General features: G+C 39.5%; 2 protein-coding genes, 2 long non-coding RNA genes and 1 pseudogene across 4 annotated transcripts in view; 2 read left to right on the forward strand and 3 right to left on the reverse strand.

Moving 5' to 3' along the window:
* LOC139784245 (uncharacterized) overlaps positions 1-3007 on the forward strand; it is a 25619-nt gene extending 22612 nt beyond the window's left edge. Inside the window, exon 5 of the mRNA XM_071723414.1 lies at positions 2737-3007. The gene's annotated coding sequence lies outside the window, so the exon portion shown is untranslated. The remainder of the gene's footprint in view (positions 1-2736) is intronic.
* Positions 1-14620, reverse strand: part of LOC139784246 (protein brunelleschi-like) — a 16709-nt pseudogene extending 2089 nt beyond the window's left edge.
* Positions 380-2750, reverse strand: LOC139784248 (uncharacterized). The gene is made up of 2 exons (XR_011721513.1): positions 1914-2750; positions 380-1825 (listed from the first exon to the last, which is right to left on the reverse strand). It is a non-coding gene; the product is annotated as an uncharacterized lncRNA (long non-coding RNA).
* Positions 8406-13102, reverse strand: LOC139784244 (uncharacterized). The gene is made up of 2 exons (XM_071723409.1): positions 12183-13102; positions 8406-12071 (listed from the first exon to the last, which is right to left on the reverse strand). The coding sequence occupies exon 2, from the start codon at positions 10765-10767 to the stop codon at positions 9370-9372; it is 1398 nt and encodes a 465-aa protein (XP_071579510.1). The 5' UTR covers positions 10768-12071; positions 12183-13102; the 3' UTR covers positions 8406-9369.
* LOC139784251 (uncharacterized) lies at positions 14469-17816 on the forward strand. Its single transcript, XR_011721517.1, has 2 exons — positions 14469-14560; positions 14614-17816. It is a non-coding gene; the product is annotated as an uncharacterized lncRNA (long non-coding RNA).
* The last annotated feature ends 487 nt before the right edge of the window (positions 17817-18303 follow it).

Here is an 18303-nt window from a genome sequence, read left to right on the forward strand (position 1 = left end):
GCTATGCGATTGGTTCATGACATTTTAAGATTCAACTTAAGACGGACTTGAATATAAGAACCGACTATGAATATCGGCCTGTCACCATATGAGAGTATGCATAGTCATCGATTCGATATCGATCGACATCGAATCGATGACTATCTGCATACTGTATGGTGATAGTCTCTTAATTTTAGACAAAATTTTTAGAGTTTTGAACACAAGTAACTTAGAAAGAAGCAACTTAATGCCAAAACAATTTGATTGAAATCGGCTGATTTTCAATGTCAAATTCGATGTCGATAAGTCATCGATTCGATATCGAATAGATGACCGACATCAATTTTGTAAGAAATATATATATATATATATATATATATATATATATATATATATAATAAAAATCTATATATATAAAGGAAGATGTCCTGACTGACTCACTCACTCACTCACTCACTCATCAACGCCCAGCCCAAACCCCTGAACCGAATTTTTACCAAAAGTATATGAAATAGGGGTAGAATTTTCCGGGGAGTGCCACTAAGAAGGGATTTTTAGAAATTCGAGCCCTAACGGGGTAAAAAGGAGTAAAACGTGTTTTCACGGATTCTTTAATATCGCTCAGCCTAAACCTCTGAACCGAATTTTTATCAAAAGTATATGAAATAGGGGTAGAATTTTCCGGGGAGTGCCACTATGTGTATAGTTTTTTGTTACTGATTTTCTGGAAACCGGTTTTTTTAATTTTTCTAATTTTTCTAATTTTTGTTTTCTAATTTTTTTAATTTTTCGGGAAATAATTGATTGAATCTCAAAGAATTATAGACCAAACAGGGGTAGAAATTTCCGGGGAGTGCTATAAAGTGTATAATTTTTCGTTACCGATCTTTTTGGAAGCCGGTATCGAAATTTTTTTAATTTTTCGGGAATTAATTGACCGAATCTTAAAGAATTGTATATGAAGTAGGGGTAGAATTTTCTGGGGAGCGCCATGATGTGTACAGTTTTTGTTATTGATCTTTTCGGAAACTGGTTTTTTTAATTTTTCCAATTTTTCGGGAAATAATTGAATCTCAAAGAATTATATATGAATTATACATGAATACTATAATTATAGCATTAAATGCTATGATCATAGCACTAAATGCTATGGACATAGTAATTTTACTATAAGACTATAGCATTTAAACTTGGGCGTCTTGATGGTCCGCAGTTGGTGCGGCAGCATAGTAAAATTTAATATAAAATTTTCTCCGTGTAAGAATTGACCAATCACAGTCTATTATTCTTTTTGCGGTCAAAGAATAATTAACTGTGATTGGCCAATTCTTACGACTTACGACCTACAACATCCATTGTAGACCGGGCATTAAGAAAAACGACAATTAATAAATGAAATTGGCAACTTATGAATTTATGAAGTTGTCTTTTCTATAGATTGAATTTTAAAATCGCGCATAATTTCGTATTGTATAAAAGAAGTAAAGGATTAAGAGGATCTTGCAGTGACAGACGAACTTCCTCGATGTCGATAATGTCAACCTTTCTAATTTTGTTTTCCCTATATCTGTCTTTGTCTAACGAAATGACATCTGTCCTTGTTTGATTGCTCGCCATCTCTTGCAAGATTCGACAACTACTGTTGCTGCTCTTCTTGTCAGTCTGCATCCGTATTTGCAGTACTAAAATAAAATTCACATTTTTCTTTTATTGTACGCATTGAATCTTACTTCTACTTGCACGATATTATTCCTACATGTTTTCCTAAGGCTAGGAGACAAACATTATGTATGTATAAACTGCAGAATTTTTGTTTTAACCAAATATTGTCGTCAGGTGACAGCTGTATGTGCCCAAATAAGTAACATTTTTAATTTTTTGGTGTTTTTTTATATAAAATCGCGTTTGCTAGCCTAGATTTTTGTGCGTACTTTAATTCTGTAAAAGATTTTTGCAATTCTATAAAGCCAATTAAAAGATTTATGTGAAAACGATAATGTCGGTAAATCATACGGCTGCAGGATCCCCTTAAGAGATCGTGATATTAAGAGAAACGGGCTTATATTTTAATAGTATAATCGGATATATTGTCGCGAAAGAAAGAGAGAGAGAGAGAGAGAGAGAGAGAGAGAGAGAGAGAGAGAGAGAGAGAGAGAGAGAGAGAGAGAGAGAGAGAGAGAGAGAGAGAGAGAGAGAGAGAGAGAGAATATTTGCGTGTCTTATTACATATGTCCTCCGGGGCGAAGCCCGGGTAACCAGCTAGTATATATATATATAATGAGCCGACCCTATTAAGAGCTGACACCTTCCGTACGTCTGCTAACAATAAGTGTAACATATATAGACAATACGAAACGTCTTCATCAATCAATGTTGTAGCACAGTGCGGAAGGTGACTGACTCAAGAGCCAGGGGTTTCAGGTTCAAATCCAGCTGTGGTAGGCAAATTTTCTAAGTGCAATATATAAATTTATTTAATTAAGCTTGCACGTAATCAAGATTTTCAGCAATAAAATAATGTTTAACGAGAGAATTTAAGTAAATTTTATATTTTTTTTGTAGTATATCCAAAAAGTTGTAGTTATTCATAAAAATTTCTACGTAAATTTATGAAAAATTACAAACATGGCCCAAATCGCGTACTTTTGACGTAAAAATTACGTGAAAATAGCGTGAAAAGTTGTAATTATATTATAAGAAATTGTAGTTTTTGCATAATTTTTGCGTAAAAATTTGTAAAATTATTTCCACCAGGGACACGTCTCCGTTATTACCATAGATAATTTATTAAGTGGACATCGGTGAACTGGAACAGGAATTCTACATGGTTCTTTACCTTCCATGTATATACATTTATTTTGCGTATAGTGCAATTCCATTTCGTGATTTGTCATGTTTGTCACGTCCAGTACGAGATAAAATTGCAATGGTCTAAAAATTGTTAGCGAAAGAATTTTTATAGATAAAATATGTGCGATAACATATGAAATACAAATTGTATAAATAAATACTATTTTACGAAATATTTCCGTTTTCGTGACTTACGTTTCAGCCGGCAACACATCCCAATTAGTAATCTGCACACTGGGTAGCATCTCAATGGTTATAAAAACAGATGAAATTCTGCAGTATCCAGTTACAAAGCCTTCACCTCCTGAATATTTTATCCTCAATTGACCTTCGATAATATTAGACGTCTGCAAAGGTACCACAAGTTTCGACAAACGCGTGCTTGCTAAAGAAGAGTAGCCGGAGTGCGAACTTATTCCCGATCTGAAGGAAGAGGTCAGCTCGGATTGTCTTTTCGTATGAGACGGAGAACTAAGCCTAGATGGTAAAGAACTGTGGGCTGAATGTGACATTAAACTACTTGGTTGACTATGACAGTGACATCTGGAAATAAATTGTAAATTTAGCAAAGAGGAAAAATTAATAAAATTTCAAAATTATGTTAGCATAATAATATAATTAACGATTATATTACCATTTCTAATCGAAGTCGCTATAAAATCCGTCGCTGCATACAGATATAAAGTAAGACTCGCACTGCTGCCAGGTTGTAAAGGCAATTGCGTCATTAGATTCTCATCGCTCCATTTGAAAATTTTACTCTCAGTTACAGCATCCAGAGTGGACTGTACTAATAAATCGACCATTTCAATAGGAACTTGACTGGCGTTCGTTATCGTCACGGTACACTCGGCGCTGCAAATGTAAGCGAAACCATTTTACACGAAAATAATATTAAGGGAAAAAATTTTGTTAATGCTAACAGTAGACACAAACCTCTCACCGCCATAGAGAAATATACTCGCACTGCTAATTATATTGTCGCCGGAACTGAAACTAGCAGTTTGAGGCAAACTAGTTGCGACATCATATCTTGGTAAGGCTGGAATGACTTCGACCGTATATTGAGGATGTAACATACCTCCATGTATCTCACTCTACAGTTAGATTTAACTCCTAATGTATGCGTGCTGAATCCGAGTATTTCTAAATCACCACAACTTCCTTGGGTCTGCCTGCTAACGTAACCGCAATCGGACCAGACTCAGCAGGCAGGCTAATACTTTCTGGTATCGATTCAAATACTACACCGTTTGTCAAAAGTCTTATGTTAGACACGTGCAATTCAAATGGTAAAGGATTTATGAGCAGCATTGACACCTCACAGATATCTCCTTCCACCCACAAATAATCTGTTGGAAAAAGTTTATCTTCAATGATATTACACTTTTATTGATGGTGATAATAAAACATCTAAGTATGCACGTTTTACGCGCGTAATAGGCCACTTTCCACGCACTTGTAATATAAAATAGGGTATGTAACACGTGCGGTAGGTTGAAAATTGCAGGTGCGGAGCAGTTGGACGCACGAGCCGAAGGCGCCTTCCGCAATTTCCATCTTACCTCACTTGTTACACAAATAACTATTATTAAATGTTTATTAAGTGTATTAAATGTTTTACCTTTTCTAACTTTTATTTCCTTTCTCCAATGTTTATATAGACATCTAATTTTGGAAGGTTGAAAGGTTATATCTGCCTATCTAGGGACATTATATCCATACACATGGTGGAAATATAAAAGGTGAGACATTGCGCATAATGGCGGCATGTGGGGCGGGACCGAAATTTCAACCAATCAGATTTTACTCATTTGGTAACGCGCGTATTTCAAACGTGAATAACTAATCAGAAATAAGAACATAGTATTTATATATATAATATATATATTTGAAGTAAAAATATATGTGTATTCATAAATATTAACATAAACTCATATTGTACACTACTTGTTTGAAGCACAAGCTCGCGCGGAAGCCTGGACTCATGAATAGCAAAATAGGAAACGACACATTGACCTTAGAGTTGACGAAAAGAGATTGTGTATTTTTGAACTAACTCGTATCACAAAGTAGGTTTGTTTCATAATAGATACATAAGTATCATAATCATGTTTCGTACAAAATAATCAGATGCATTAAATACAATAAATAAGAATAATCAGTAAAGAATAATCCTTTCTTGAGCAGAAATTAATATTATAATCCTGTATAAAATAATAAGGCTCATCAAAAGAAAATAGACATCATGTTTGCTCATATTTTGAACATCTTGACGTAGTCAAGTATAATTCTGACTTAATCTATCTCACAAAAAGGATCATTCATGTTAGATACATTTAAAGAATATAATACGAATCAACATCATTGAATATAATACAAGAAATAATCATAAATGAAGTAATGCGTCAATTTGCTGATAATCAGATAATAGTCATTTATGATGAAGTGATTGAATAATATAGCATTCTACTTGCTCGAAAGAGTATTGACTATTCTCAAAAATAGGTAAAGAATTCCGATAAGACAGCATGTTCTGAGTAATTCTACAAGTCAAATGTAACGCACTTTTATAGATTAATTGACACATTAATTCAAGCAATAAAAGAATAATATCCAATAAGTAATATAGCGTGTAATAATCGAACTCAGTTAAAGATGAAGAGATAATTCAATCAAGTAATAATTAATAATAAGCAGATAATAAGTTTTATCTTATCAACGCAAGAAGTATCAATAGTAGCGGTTTTGAACCACAATAAACGCAAGTGTAACGCAGGATTCAAGTGAATATCGTAATTACGTTTCTCTTTTAGTAATCAATCTTGACAATGTGATTTTAAGCTCTTTACAGAAAAGATCATTAACTATTTAATCGGGTTGCAACCACAAGAAAAGATAAAGTAAAAGAATTATACTGAGCTCAGTCTTGCAAAAGAATGTAGCGTGGATTTGAACAGTCCACGACTTCTCGTTTGTTGAGAAAGTATTCCTCGCATTGTCCATTCGACAATTCTGCAATCAAAGATCGTTATACGAGGAACATTAGTTCACCATCCGATTGCTAAACCGTACGTTAGCTTTTGTATTAACGATCAATGAAAGGCAGAATGCATAAGAAAATATCTTATTATTGAGGCTTTCCTTGTTCCGACCGAGAATCTTTTGACTGATAGTCGTGATGACTAAACCCATTAATCGGGTGTTCCGATTTTCACCACGTGGTCGTGTCGTCCTTCTCTTAGATAATGGCGATTGAGCCATACAATTATCCGTAGCGTCTTCTCACAACGTCCTTGTAGACGGGCCGATTGCAGCAGGTTCCTTTCCGTAAGGAAGACCAGACAGACTTCTTCGTTTACAACGATACGCTATTAAAATACGTCTCGCTTTTTCAATTTCGTAAGAGCGGAAGGCTCGAGTATCCTAAAGACGCGTACAGGACGACTGACTGTTCTCGAATGTTCGTCTCGGCGAGCTGCACGCACGAACACGCACGCCTGCACATGCGCAGTCCCGCTCTCCTACCGTCGTCACGCGATCCGTTGCTGGTGCGCTACGCCGCACGCGCCGCTTTCGCGCGCGATTTCGTAATTACAGCGACTCTGCTGCATCGTCGCATAGGCTACCCTCTGTGACGGCTTGACCGTACTATTTTTGCAACTAGATTGACCGACTAGATGCCGCATACAACACAATCTCTCCTCGTCTATTTTTACCCGTTTCTAACATACCGCCCGCCTTCGTTTATCGTAGATAACGAATCAACTATAAAGTATTTGTATTGATAGGAAGAAGACAAAGTTTAGTGATAGGTCTTTGTAATCCAGAAGTCTGCGTACTTATAGTAACAACTCTAGTATGACTGTCTTGACTCGGATGAGTCTTAACAACCCGACCTAAAGGCCACTTCGATGTAGGATACCTTTCAATAGGTAACTGACCCATGATTTGATGTGCTCTTTTCTGGCGAAACCTAGTACATACGACACATTTAAGGATAAATGATCGAACGACAATTCGACCTCCTACTCTCAATAGTCTATCTTTATCAAGTCGTGGCTTGAGTTTTTTTTTTTAAAAAAAAGCCATTTGATTTCGGTAAGTCTTTACCGTCTGCTAAAGTCTTAAGTTCGTAGGAAAAGTGTGCCTGTTGAACAGTCTTGATCCAAAACAACTTAGAATCAGTCAACTCGGTTACTGTTAACGGATTATTAAAAGAGGATTCTTTTATTCCTCGAAATCGTTTTACAACCCTTTTGCAAAGAGCAGTTATTCGTATAAGTTTAGTCAAATCTGAATATTTATTAATTAAATCCCAGATTTTTGGGGATTTTGATTCAAGAGTAGTCGCTACTTTAATAGGTCTTTCCTCTAAATTTTCGCTTGACGAAAGAGAGTAAGAATCATTAGACCAAGTTGACTGCTGTTGCGAAAGCCAATGAGGTTCTGTCCACCATGTTCTAAATTCTAATAACTGTTGAGGGGTTAGACCTCGAGTAGCCAAATCCGCAGGATTTTCTTTACCAGAAATGAATTGCCAAACTGCCTGAGGTAACATCTTTTGAATAAAGCTAACTCTATTCTGAACAAAGTCTTTCCATTTAGATGGATGTCCGAGAATCCAAGTAAGTGCAACTTCAGAATCTATTCTTAGAAAAATAGGAATATTAGGTAACTCCATTACTTTAATGATATGCAAAACGAGTTTCACTAACAAAACAGCTGCAGCCAATTCCAAACGCGGAATAGTAAGCTTTTTTAACGGGGCGACCTTTGTTTTCGAAGCTATGAAGCAAATTGTAATTTTACCGTCGCTCGAAATTACTCTAACATAAACAACGGTTGCCATGGCACGCTGCGAAGCATCACTGAAGCCGTGAACTTCAATCAGAGAATCTGACTTTAATCCTATCCATCTCGGAAATTCGAATTTCGGTATATTTTGTAAACTATTCACAAAATCTATCCATTTCTTAAGCAGCCTATCCGGCAACGGTTCATCCCAATCCAACTTAGCCGACCATAAATCTTGAACAAATATCTTACCGACAACAGTAATGGGTGACAAAAACCCTATCGGATCAAAAAATCTAGCAATAGTAGACAGAACAGTCCTTTTGGTGACAGTTTTTAATGTAGGGAGTCCGAAACTAAATTCAAATGAATCCGATACAGCATTCCATGAAAGTCCGAGAATGTGCACAGTATTTCCTTCATTAAACGAAATAGAATGCGACGTAATCTTTCTCTCGGCTGGAATATATTCCAATACATCAGGGTGATTACTCATCCATTTCTTCAGTACGAAACCGCCCGCCATGCAGAGCTGATCCAGATGATCAACCTTCTGTTGAGCTTCTTTAATTGAATCCGCTCCGCCATGAAATTCATCCACATATCTACCCTTCTCCATTATTGGAATAGCTAAGGGAAATCGATGTCCTTCATCCTTTAACAATTGAATAAGAGTCCGCAAAGCCAAGAAAGGTGAACACACCTGACCATAAGTAACAGTTGTTAAGACAAAAATGATGATTTGCAGCAATTCATCTAACCAAAAGATTCTCTGAAAGTCCCAATCCGATGGATCTACCTTAATTTGTCTGAACATCTTCTCGATGTCAGCTATAAATACGTAAAGAAAGAGGCGAAACCAAAAGAGTACGTCGAACAAATCAATTTGCAATTTAGCACCTGTATGCAATAAATCATTGAGAGATACACCCGTAGTAGTTGGACTTGATCCGTTGAAAACAACTCTTAACTTAGTGGTTAGACTCTGCTCTCGCAACACGCCGTGGTGAGGGAGATAATACGCCGGAGTTGGTTCAGCTTGTGACGAAGGAACTCTTTTCATATGACCCAAGCCCTGATACTCTACCATGAAGTCCGAATATATTTTAGAATAATTCGAATTCGATTTGAATCGTCCAGATAAACTTCTGATTAATCGTAAAGCCTTATCTTTTGAATTACCAAGTCTATTAGGATTTGATTTGAACGGGAGTTTAACAATGTATCTACCTGTTTCGTCTCTCCTATGAGTAGAGAGAAAATAGTCCTCACATTCTTGTTCTTCTTTAGACAGGATTGGAACTTTGGAAGAAGGAACTTCTTCTAATTCCCAGAATTTATAAACTAAATCGTAAAGTTCTTGATTAACTGATACGTGATAGCTCTGTCTATTTACTGATGGAGTTCCAATCGTAGTTGGCCCCGAAACTACCCAACCCAACTCGGTAGCTTGCGCCACTGGCGTTCCATCCGGACCTTTTATCACTTTACCTTTAAGCAAAGAGCCACAAATGTCCGCACCTATTATCAAATCAATTGAACCGGGCTTTAAGAATTCGGGATCGGCCAGTATGATTCCCTCCAAATGAGGCCACGATCCTGGTTGTAATTTAGTCGACGGGATCGAAGAAGTAAGTTTAGGTAGAATGTAAGCAGAAACATTTAAATTCAAATCAGATCCGAAATGCGAACTCAAGGTAAACGAGGTAAGCCCCTTGGTCTTATTAGATTTCTGTTCACCTATTCCTGTTCTGTTACGGCAGGGTTGGACTGTGTTTTTGATTCTAAATTCGCATCTTCTCCTGACGAAGTATCCACCCTGTGTATTGTTGTGTGGTGCTTTCGACTACACGTCTTACAACGTTTGGTCACCCTACAGTTTGCTACTCTATGTTTCCCTAGACAATTATAGCATAATTTATGCTTAGCTACTAATGCCAATTTCTGAGCAACCGTCTCATCAACATATTTAGGACATTGTGCAATATAATGTTTCTCCCTACAAATAGGACAATTCGATGCTTCAGACGAGGAAGAGTCACCTGATTTTCCTTGAAAATGAGCTTTGGCCGTAGCCATTTGAGGCTTCCATCCAGTTTTTCCTCCTCGAGACTTTTCATAAGCTTTGAGGGTAAAGAGGCGAGTAATCAAAAATTCGTCAAGGTCCCGCCACGATGGAGGTACCTTTGTTGAACCTAGTCTGTTCTCCCAAGCTTTAACCGATTCTGAATCTAACCTTTGTGTTATCATGAAAACGATCATATCATCCCACGTTTCCACAGGGCGTCGTAATGTTTGTAAAGTTCTATAATGTTGAATAAAAGTAGTATATAGATGTTCTAGTTCGCTAGCAGATTCTTTAGTCATAGCTTTTAAGTTAAAGATTGCTTGTAATACCGTGTTGACTTGAAGTCTAGGATTATCATAGAAAGACAATAATGAATTCCACGCCCTTGTTAAGTTTTCCGAAGTGAGTGTTGTGTTTTCAATCAAGTGAGCCGCGGTGTCGGTCAAACTTGTTTTTAAATATTGTAATTTCTCAACGTCTGTTAAATGCGTCTTGTTTAAGACGAGAGAGGTAAACAAATCTCTATAACTAAGCCACTTTGTCGGATCTCCGTTAAAATTTGGGATTTTGATATAAGGAAGCCTAGCATTTTGACCCTGCGTATCGTTTGTTCTAGAAATATCCTTATTTTGAGCTTGAGTTGACAACGAGCCTGCTGCCATTGATTGTTCTAGAGATTGAATCGTCGAAGAGTTTGCTACAATCGATCGATCGAAAGATTGATTCAGCGAAGAGCTTGCTACAACCGGTCGTTCTGTAGCGAGAAGAGCTTTAATCTTTTCAACAACCGCTAAGTAACACACATGTGTGTCCGATTGTATTTGTTCAGAAAAATACGAATGAGATAGAGCTGACAACCTTTCTACTAGTTCAAGTTCAGAGATTTTCGTTAACAGTTCGTCATGTTGTTTATTGAACCTAGTCCAAAAAGTAGCGAGGGTTGACAAGTACTTTTCTATTCTTACTCTTGTAATTCCCGTGGAATTTTCACCGATGAAATTATCATAAGCGTTTGCTATGAAGTGACTCGACATGAGTTGTTGATTGATATGATAGAATATCGAATCCATTTTACCGTTTAGTAATATCTCTGGTTATCAATCTCGATGTTATTCAAGCGGAATGCTTTTCACGTACTTCTAATTTAACTTGATGTATCGCTTCCGTATCCGGACGTATAAAGTAAATGACCGTATATAGAAATAACATCCGGAACCGAATATCCGGAATCACTAATCCAAAACTACAAATCCGGAATTACATATCCGAAACTACAAATCCGGAATTACATATCCGGCTCGAAGGACCATTGTTTGAAGCACAAGCTCGCGCGGAAGCCTGGACTCATGAATAGCAAAATAGGAAACGACACATTGACCTTAGAGTTGACGAAAAGAGATTGTGTATTTTTGAACTAACTCGTATCACAAAGTAGGTTTGTTTCATAATAGATACATAAGTATCATAATCATGTTTCGTACAAAATAATCAGATGCATTAAATACAATAAATAAGAATAATCAGTAAAGAATAATCCTTTCTTGAGCAGAAATTAATATTATAATCCTGTATAAAATAATAAGGCTCATCAAAAGAAAATAGACATCATGTTTGCTCATATTTTGAACATCTTGACGTAGTCAAGTATAATTCTGACTTAATCTATCTCACAAAAAGGATCATTCATGTTAGATACATTTAAAGAATATAATACGAATCAACATCATTGAATATAATACAAGAAATAATCATAAATGAAGTAATGCGTCAATTTGCTGATAATCAGATAATAGTCATTTATGATGAAGTGATTGAATAATATAGCATTCTACTTGCTCGAAAGAGTATTGACTATTCTCAAAAATAGGTAAAGAATTCCGATAAGACAGCATGTTCTGAGTAATTCTACAAGTCAAATGTAACGCACTTTTATAGATTAATTGACACATTAATTCAAGCAATAAAAGAATAATATCCAATAAGTAATATAGCGTGTAATAATCGAACTCAGTTAAAGATGAAGAGATAATTCAATCAAGTAATAATTAATAATAAGCAGATAATAAGTTTTATCTTATCAACGCAAGAAGTATCAATAGTAGCGGTTTTGAACCACAATAAACGCAAGTGTAACGCAGGATTCAAGTGAATATCGTAATTACGTTTCTCTTTTAGTAATCAATCTTGACAATGTGATTTTAAGCTCTTTACAGAAAAGATCATTAACTATTTAATCGGGTTGCAACCACAAGAAAAGATAAAGTAAAAGAATTATACTGAGCTCAGTCTTGCAAAAGAATGTAGCGTGGATTTGAACAGTCCACGACTTCTCGTTTGTTGAGAAAGTATTCCTCGCATTGTCCATTCGACAATTCTGCAATCAAAGATCGTTATACGAGGAACATTAGTTCACCATCCGATTGCTAAACCGTACGTTAGCTTTTGTATTAACGATCAATGAAAGGCAGAATGCATAAGAAAATACCTTATTATTGAGGCTTTCCTTGTTCCGACCGAGAATCTTTTGACTGATAGTCGTGATGACTAAACCCATTAATCGGGTGTTCCGATTTTCACCACGTGGTCGTGTCGTCCTTCTCTTAGATAATGGCGATTGAGCCATACAATTATCCGTAGCGTCTTCTCACAACGTCCTTGTAGACGGGCCGATTGCAGCAGGTTCCTTTCCGTAAGGAAGACCAGACAGACTTCTTCGTTTACAACGATACGCTATTAAAATACGTCTCGCTTTTTCAATTTCGTAAGAGCGGAAGGCTCGAGTATCCTAAAGACGCGTACAGGACGACTGACTGTTCTCGAATGTTCGTCTCGGCGAGCTGCACGCACGAACACGCACGCCTGCACATGCGCAGTCCCGCTCTCCTACCGTCGTCACGCGATCCGTTGCTGGTGCGCTACGCCGCACGCGCCGCTTTCGCGCGCGATTTCGTAATTACAGCGACTCTGCTGCATCGTCGCATAGGCTACCCTCTGTGACGGCTTGACCGTACTATTTTTGCAACTAGATTGACCGACTAGATGCCGCATACAACACAATCTCTCCTCGTCTATTTTTACCCGTTTCTAACACTACTGAAAACTAATAAACAATACAATATTGAAACAATACAATAGAAAATAAAACTTATAAATAAAGGAAAATGTAAGAAAATATATATAGTGCTATCTAAATAATAATATTGCACATATGCTTCGTTTTTTTTCTATTTTTTTTTATATTATTCATTTTTATTTCATTATTAATTGTTCTTAACCGTATATATGTTCTGGTTCTAACCAAACATGCTATGACCTCCGTTGGAAAGTCATTAGCAATTTTTGAATGAAGTATATGCGTTAGTTTATCAAAAATTTTGTCTTCTAAATTTAAGAAATCACCATGGAATAATTTGAATTCTTTATTCATTACTTGTGCAGCTGTCAAAAATTCTGCAGAAGGATGAATACAGTTTCCGCGTGATATGAATGACAACCAGTTATCACAGGGAGGCATTGCTTTGGTTGCACATCCTAGCATTGGATATTTGTGTCGAAATCGGTGTGCTACATAACCCGTTATGTAAATTAGTGCTTCTGATTCGATGTCCTGTGCTGCAATGCTGGCCTCGAACTCTTTTAATAATTTCAACTCGTTATCCTTTGCAACATAATGTGTTATAGCTGAAAAATATAACCAAAATGATGTGTAACTAAGGTCGGTATTCATAGTCGGTTTTTATATTTAAGATCATCTTAAGATGTCATAAACCAATCACAGAACCGTATTAACATCTTAAGACATTACTTAAGGCGATCTTAAAATAAGAACGGATTATAAATATCGGCCTAAAAGTCTAAATAAAATATCAACAAAAAAAGACAATGATAATTAGTTATAATCTTTATATTTATTATATATATATATATTGCTATTTGTAATACATATATATGTAGGGGAGACCGGGGCTAAAAGGTCAACGGGGTTGAAGTGTCAAATCAAATATCTCGGAACCTGTATATTGTGCGAACTCGCTATTAACATTGTAAACGCTGCTTATGGTACCCATGTGACCAACGGAGTTTCGGCAGGTTACCTGCCGTGTTATGATTTTTACGAGGGCAAACGTGTTTTCGGAAGGTGAAAGTGAAATTTTCTGCGCGTGGAAATATTGTAATATCTGCAATAATATTTGCTCTCCAAATCTCGCGGTACGTGATTATAAAGAGTAATGCATGCTGAACACGAATCCAGTGTAGTTTTTTCATTATCGTTGATGTCTAATATTTCGTGGGCGATCAAACCTGAAACTTGTGTTTGGGGCTAATCAGTCAGTAAGCACCCGGGGCTGGTCAGTCACTGTGGCGCGCCGGGCGCACGACTTCAGCTCACGGCGAATTCGCCAATTTCAGGTTAGGTTGTAACCGGACGGTACAATTTCGTGCCCGATTCACGCGGCTATGTGTCCTTCCCTACTAAAAATTATCGCGGTCGCCACTCGGTTTGACCTATGTTCACCGAGAAGGTATAGGTAAGTGTTTCCCCGTTATGTTCTATGAATGTGTCACCCAACTCATTATTCCCCTTTTTATTTTCAGGTTCCCGCCACGGATGGACGATCTCCCGCGTCGCCCCTCGGATCATCAATGCCAATCGCCGCTGTATCACCACGTGGAACGAAGATGGCGGACCACCGCCTCTTCCTGTAAGTATCGGTACGTCGGTCAACTAACTTCCAAATTTAAATAAATTTTCAGGTTCCCGCAACGGATGGCGCGTCTGTGCCGTCTCCCCAGTGATCACCGGTAGCGACCTTCGATCAGGATCAACGAACGGCCGAGATGTCTGACCATCACCCCGCATGGGTAAGTATACGTATGTTGGTCAATCAACTATGTTAATTAATCAAAATTTTCAGGTTTTCGCGACGGATGCCTCTTCAGGGTCATCGCCCGATGGATCACCGATGATTTCCAGCGTCCAGGATCAACGCCCGATCAAGATGGCTGACCACCGTGCGCCTGAGGTGTATATACGTAACTCGGTTAGCTAACTTTTTAACGACCGCACTTTTCCAGATTATTCGAACGAATGGCCGATCTCCATTCCCCAACGATGAATCACCGACGATTATCTCCGCTCAGGATCAACGATTCTCCAAGATGGCTGACATCCGCTTGATCAGGTATAAAGGAGATAATTAACTGACAATTCCTTTTATATTTCGCAAATAATCAATTTGTTTATTCGCAGGCTTCGGTTTACACACACTTGGATGTTCACAATATTTCTTTACACAAGATGGCGTCGCACATTCGCTAAACGCACGCAAGTCCTTCGTTTCGGTAACACAGTACCGGTCGTCTTTCGTATCGACGATAGTTAACGCGTTTCGCGGGCGTTCCCGATTGTTATGGATGTTGGCAACGATTGTTTAAACACTCGACTTATACTCGCGGGACTTAACGCGAACGCGGGTGAATATCTTAGAGAGAAGTTACCGTGCCGACGATCCTCGAGAGACTGCCTCGAGCCTCGTCGCTCTCAGTGGCTCCCCACTTACGGCCGTTACCCCCACTCCGGCTTCGCGGCCGCTTTCTCTTTCTGGAATGTTCGTCGCGGCGCAATAACAACTTTCTCTTTTGTGCGCCGAACGTTCCAGAAGTTATTGACGGAAAATTCCAACGGTAGTACCACAAGGTCGACCCCCACTTTCCGCTCCCGGGTAGCGGTTTTCCAACTCGCTCATTTTTTGCGTTTTTTCGACGCCGACCCGTGCGCTCGACCTATTCCGCGTCCCTGATCATGCATCCGGACCGACTTCCCGTGGAAGACGTCCGGGTATACCTCGCGTCGTCGGCCGTCGACGCCGACCCCCGGTGACTCATCTACGCCACCTTCCCGGTCGGAAACCGTGGTCTGTTCTCGGCGATGACGCTTGGTTCACGAGATCGCGGGCGGTCACGTAACCCCACCTTCGCGTGGTCGGACTTCGACGCCGACCCGATTTTCGGGTGTACCAGGTCCCGTGTGACGATCATCGGTCATTTTTTCTCGCAAATTTCCCATGTTCGCTAACTTCGCATCCGGGCGTCCGATCGTGACGCCAACCGGCTGTGATCGTTCTTTCGGTCTCGCGGGTGAGCCATTTATTACTCTCAGTCGCCTGAGACCCTCGGTTCCGTATTTCGCGAACGCGTTTTCGGATTTGACCCGCGGTCGCTGATGACCCCTCCGTGGGTCGCCCCGGTGAGCCATTGGTGGCTCTTTCGGTTGTGCGCGCGGCTGATCGCGATTTGTCGGACGCGCCGACCAATCGAAGATTGCGTGTGGCCTTTGCCTTGTCGCGCTTTACGCGTCGGTTCGCGCAATGAAAATAAAACTGGCGCTGCCTGCGCTTAGGCCAAAACTCAAAATAAATGAAATTGAACCGACAAAACTTATACATTTAGTTGCGGGCTCGGAAGCTAAGGCTCGCCCGTCTTGTTATCTTTCTAACCTTTTGAGCTAATGGTGCCGGATGGGCCTACTTTTATCACCCGCCGCGTAGCGGTATCTTAAACGGAACTTATGAATTAAATTTTCGATTCTGCGCTCTACTATTAGCGCCTCGGGTTGCGCTGGTGGCGCTTCTGCTTGTCCTCCTGCCAGTGTTGGGCTCGGCCGGGTCACGACTGCTGCCGACTCTACCCTACGGAGGACCAGACGGGGTGCCCCTTTAACAAGGGGCCGCGGCCTGGAAGCATGCGGTTGCAAGGTTTCCCTTGAGCGTGATTCTGTCTTCCCTTGCACGTGCGTCAGTTTGTATAGGAGGGAAATAGTACGCACGTATCGTCGCAAAACGGGTGTTTTGGCCGACCGAAAAGATGGCGGACCGTTGTTTTTGAGATCGCTCGCGCTCACGGCACGTCGGCGAGGTACGGCGAGGCACGGCACGGCTCTGAGATCCCGCGATTTCCGCGCGAGAGTTGACATGCCGCGCGCGCGGTAGATCGTCGTTGTTGGTCGTTGTGTCAGTGACAGTCGCGCGTGCGACCGCATCGTCCAGCGTTCGCCGCATCGTCTCGGCGTCATTGTCGCCGGCGTTGTAGTGGTGGTGGTGTCGGTGGTGGTCATCGTCGTCGTCGTCGTCGTCGTCGTGGTGGTCATCGTCGTCGTCGTCGTCGTGGTGGTCATCGTCGTCGTCGTCGTCGTCGTCGTCATCGTCGTCGTCGTGGTGGTCGTGGCCGTCGTCGTCGTGGTGGTCGTGGCCGTCGTCGTCGTCGTCGTCGTCGTCGTCGGCGCGTCGAGGAATCGGCGCGAGGACGCCGTCGAGTCGGTAAAATGGTCGCGCTCCACCGCGAGCTTTTCTAACCCCCCTGTCGCTATTTATCGCTCCCCCGCGAGAAACGCGGCTTGGTTAGGTTGCTCGAGGGTCCGCGCTGATCCTATGGCACCGGAACTCCGTCACGCGTGTTCCCCGTGGTTGCCCGCGTTGACAATATGACGTGCCGTTGGGGAGTTTACGATTTGGTTAACCTCTGTATTCACGTGCCTAAATTGTTTTATGGAATAGGTCTAGGTAAAACAATTATTTTTTAATGTTTCGCATAAAAATTTTAAATAAATTTTTATATTTTTCTCTTAAAAAACAATTATTAAAATGTATCCTATCATTTTTCAGGATTAGCTGTACGTATATGTATTGAAAATGCAGTGTGACTGATCAGCCCAGGGGGGGTGACGCTTAAACCCCGGCATTTTTGAGATTTCAATTTTTGCACCGTTGTCGTTTTTGCTCTATACCGGTTAAACAAAGCGACGTAGATAAAAATTTCCTTAATAAATTTTGTAGCTAAAGGTTCACTCTTTACAGTGGTATACCACATTTAACTTCAATTATTTATTTTGTTGTTAAAAATCGGCTCCGAAAAAAAACTGACCTTTTAGCCCCGGTCTCCCCTATACAAGTTGCAATTTGTAATACATATATATTTAATAAAATTTTCGTATTATCTACTTATGTAATTACTGTCAGTATGTATTATATACTTATTATTGCTCTTAAATACTAATTGTACTCTATATAGTTATTATCATTTATGTATAATTAAATATATTATAAACCAGGATGAATTCATATTATGAAATAGTACAATTTAATTTTTCTTACGATATATCACTCGTTTACGCGGAGTAAATTATCGCAAGTTACTACAAAATCTTGTTTACGCGAAGGAAAATCCCGTTTACGCGAAGGAATTATCGTAAGTTACTACAAAAGTAACGCTCGCGTAAACGTAGTAATAGTTATCAGAAATTACAAAAATCTAAAAAGAGTTTGCATTTAATCGAAATACCATTACTATCAAGTCCTGTGTTTTCTCCTTCAGTCTCTTCTTGGCTTGCTTGGAAATTGCTGTTCCCTAAGAAAAGTGCAGCTTCCTCCGCTAACTCTTCATCTTCCGTTTCATTGAAGATATGTGATTCGCAGGGACTCTCAGAATGGACATCGTGTAAATCAAATAGTGGGGCTGAGGCATTATCAATATCTGTGTTTCCTCTCACAGAAATAGCGTGTTCGGAATGTCTACCAAGAATGTACCATTTCAAACGGTTTCTAAATTCT

This window comes from Temnothorax nylanderi, unplaced genomic scaffold, assembly GCF_030848795.1.
Source record: "Temnothorax nylanderi isolate EJ_2023f unplaced genomic scaffold, tnyl_v1.0 TNYL_tig0601_pilon, whole genome shotgun sequence".
Lineage (NCBI taxonomy): Eukaryota > Metazoa > Arthropoda > Insecta > Hymenoptera > Formicidae > Temnothorax > Temnothorax nylanderi.

Coding starts and splice junctions, on each gene's coding strand:
- LOC139784244 (XM_071723409.1), bottom strand. CDS start 10,767: ATGGATTCGATATTCTATCATATCAATCAACAACTCATGTCGAGTCAC.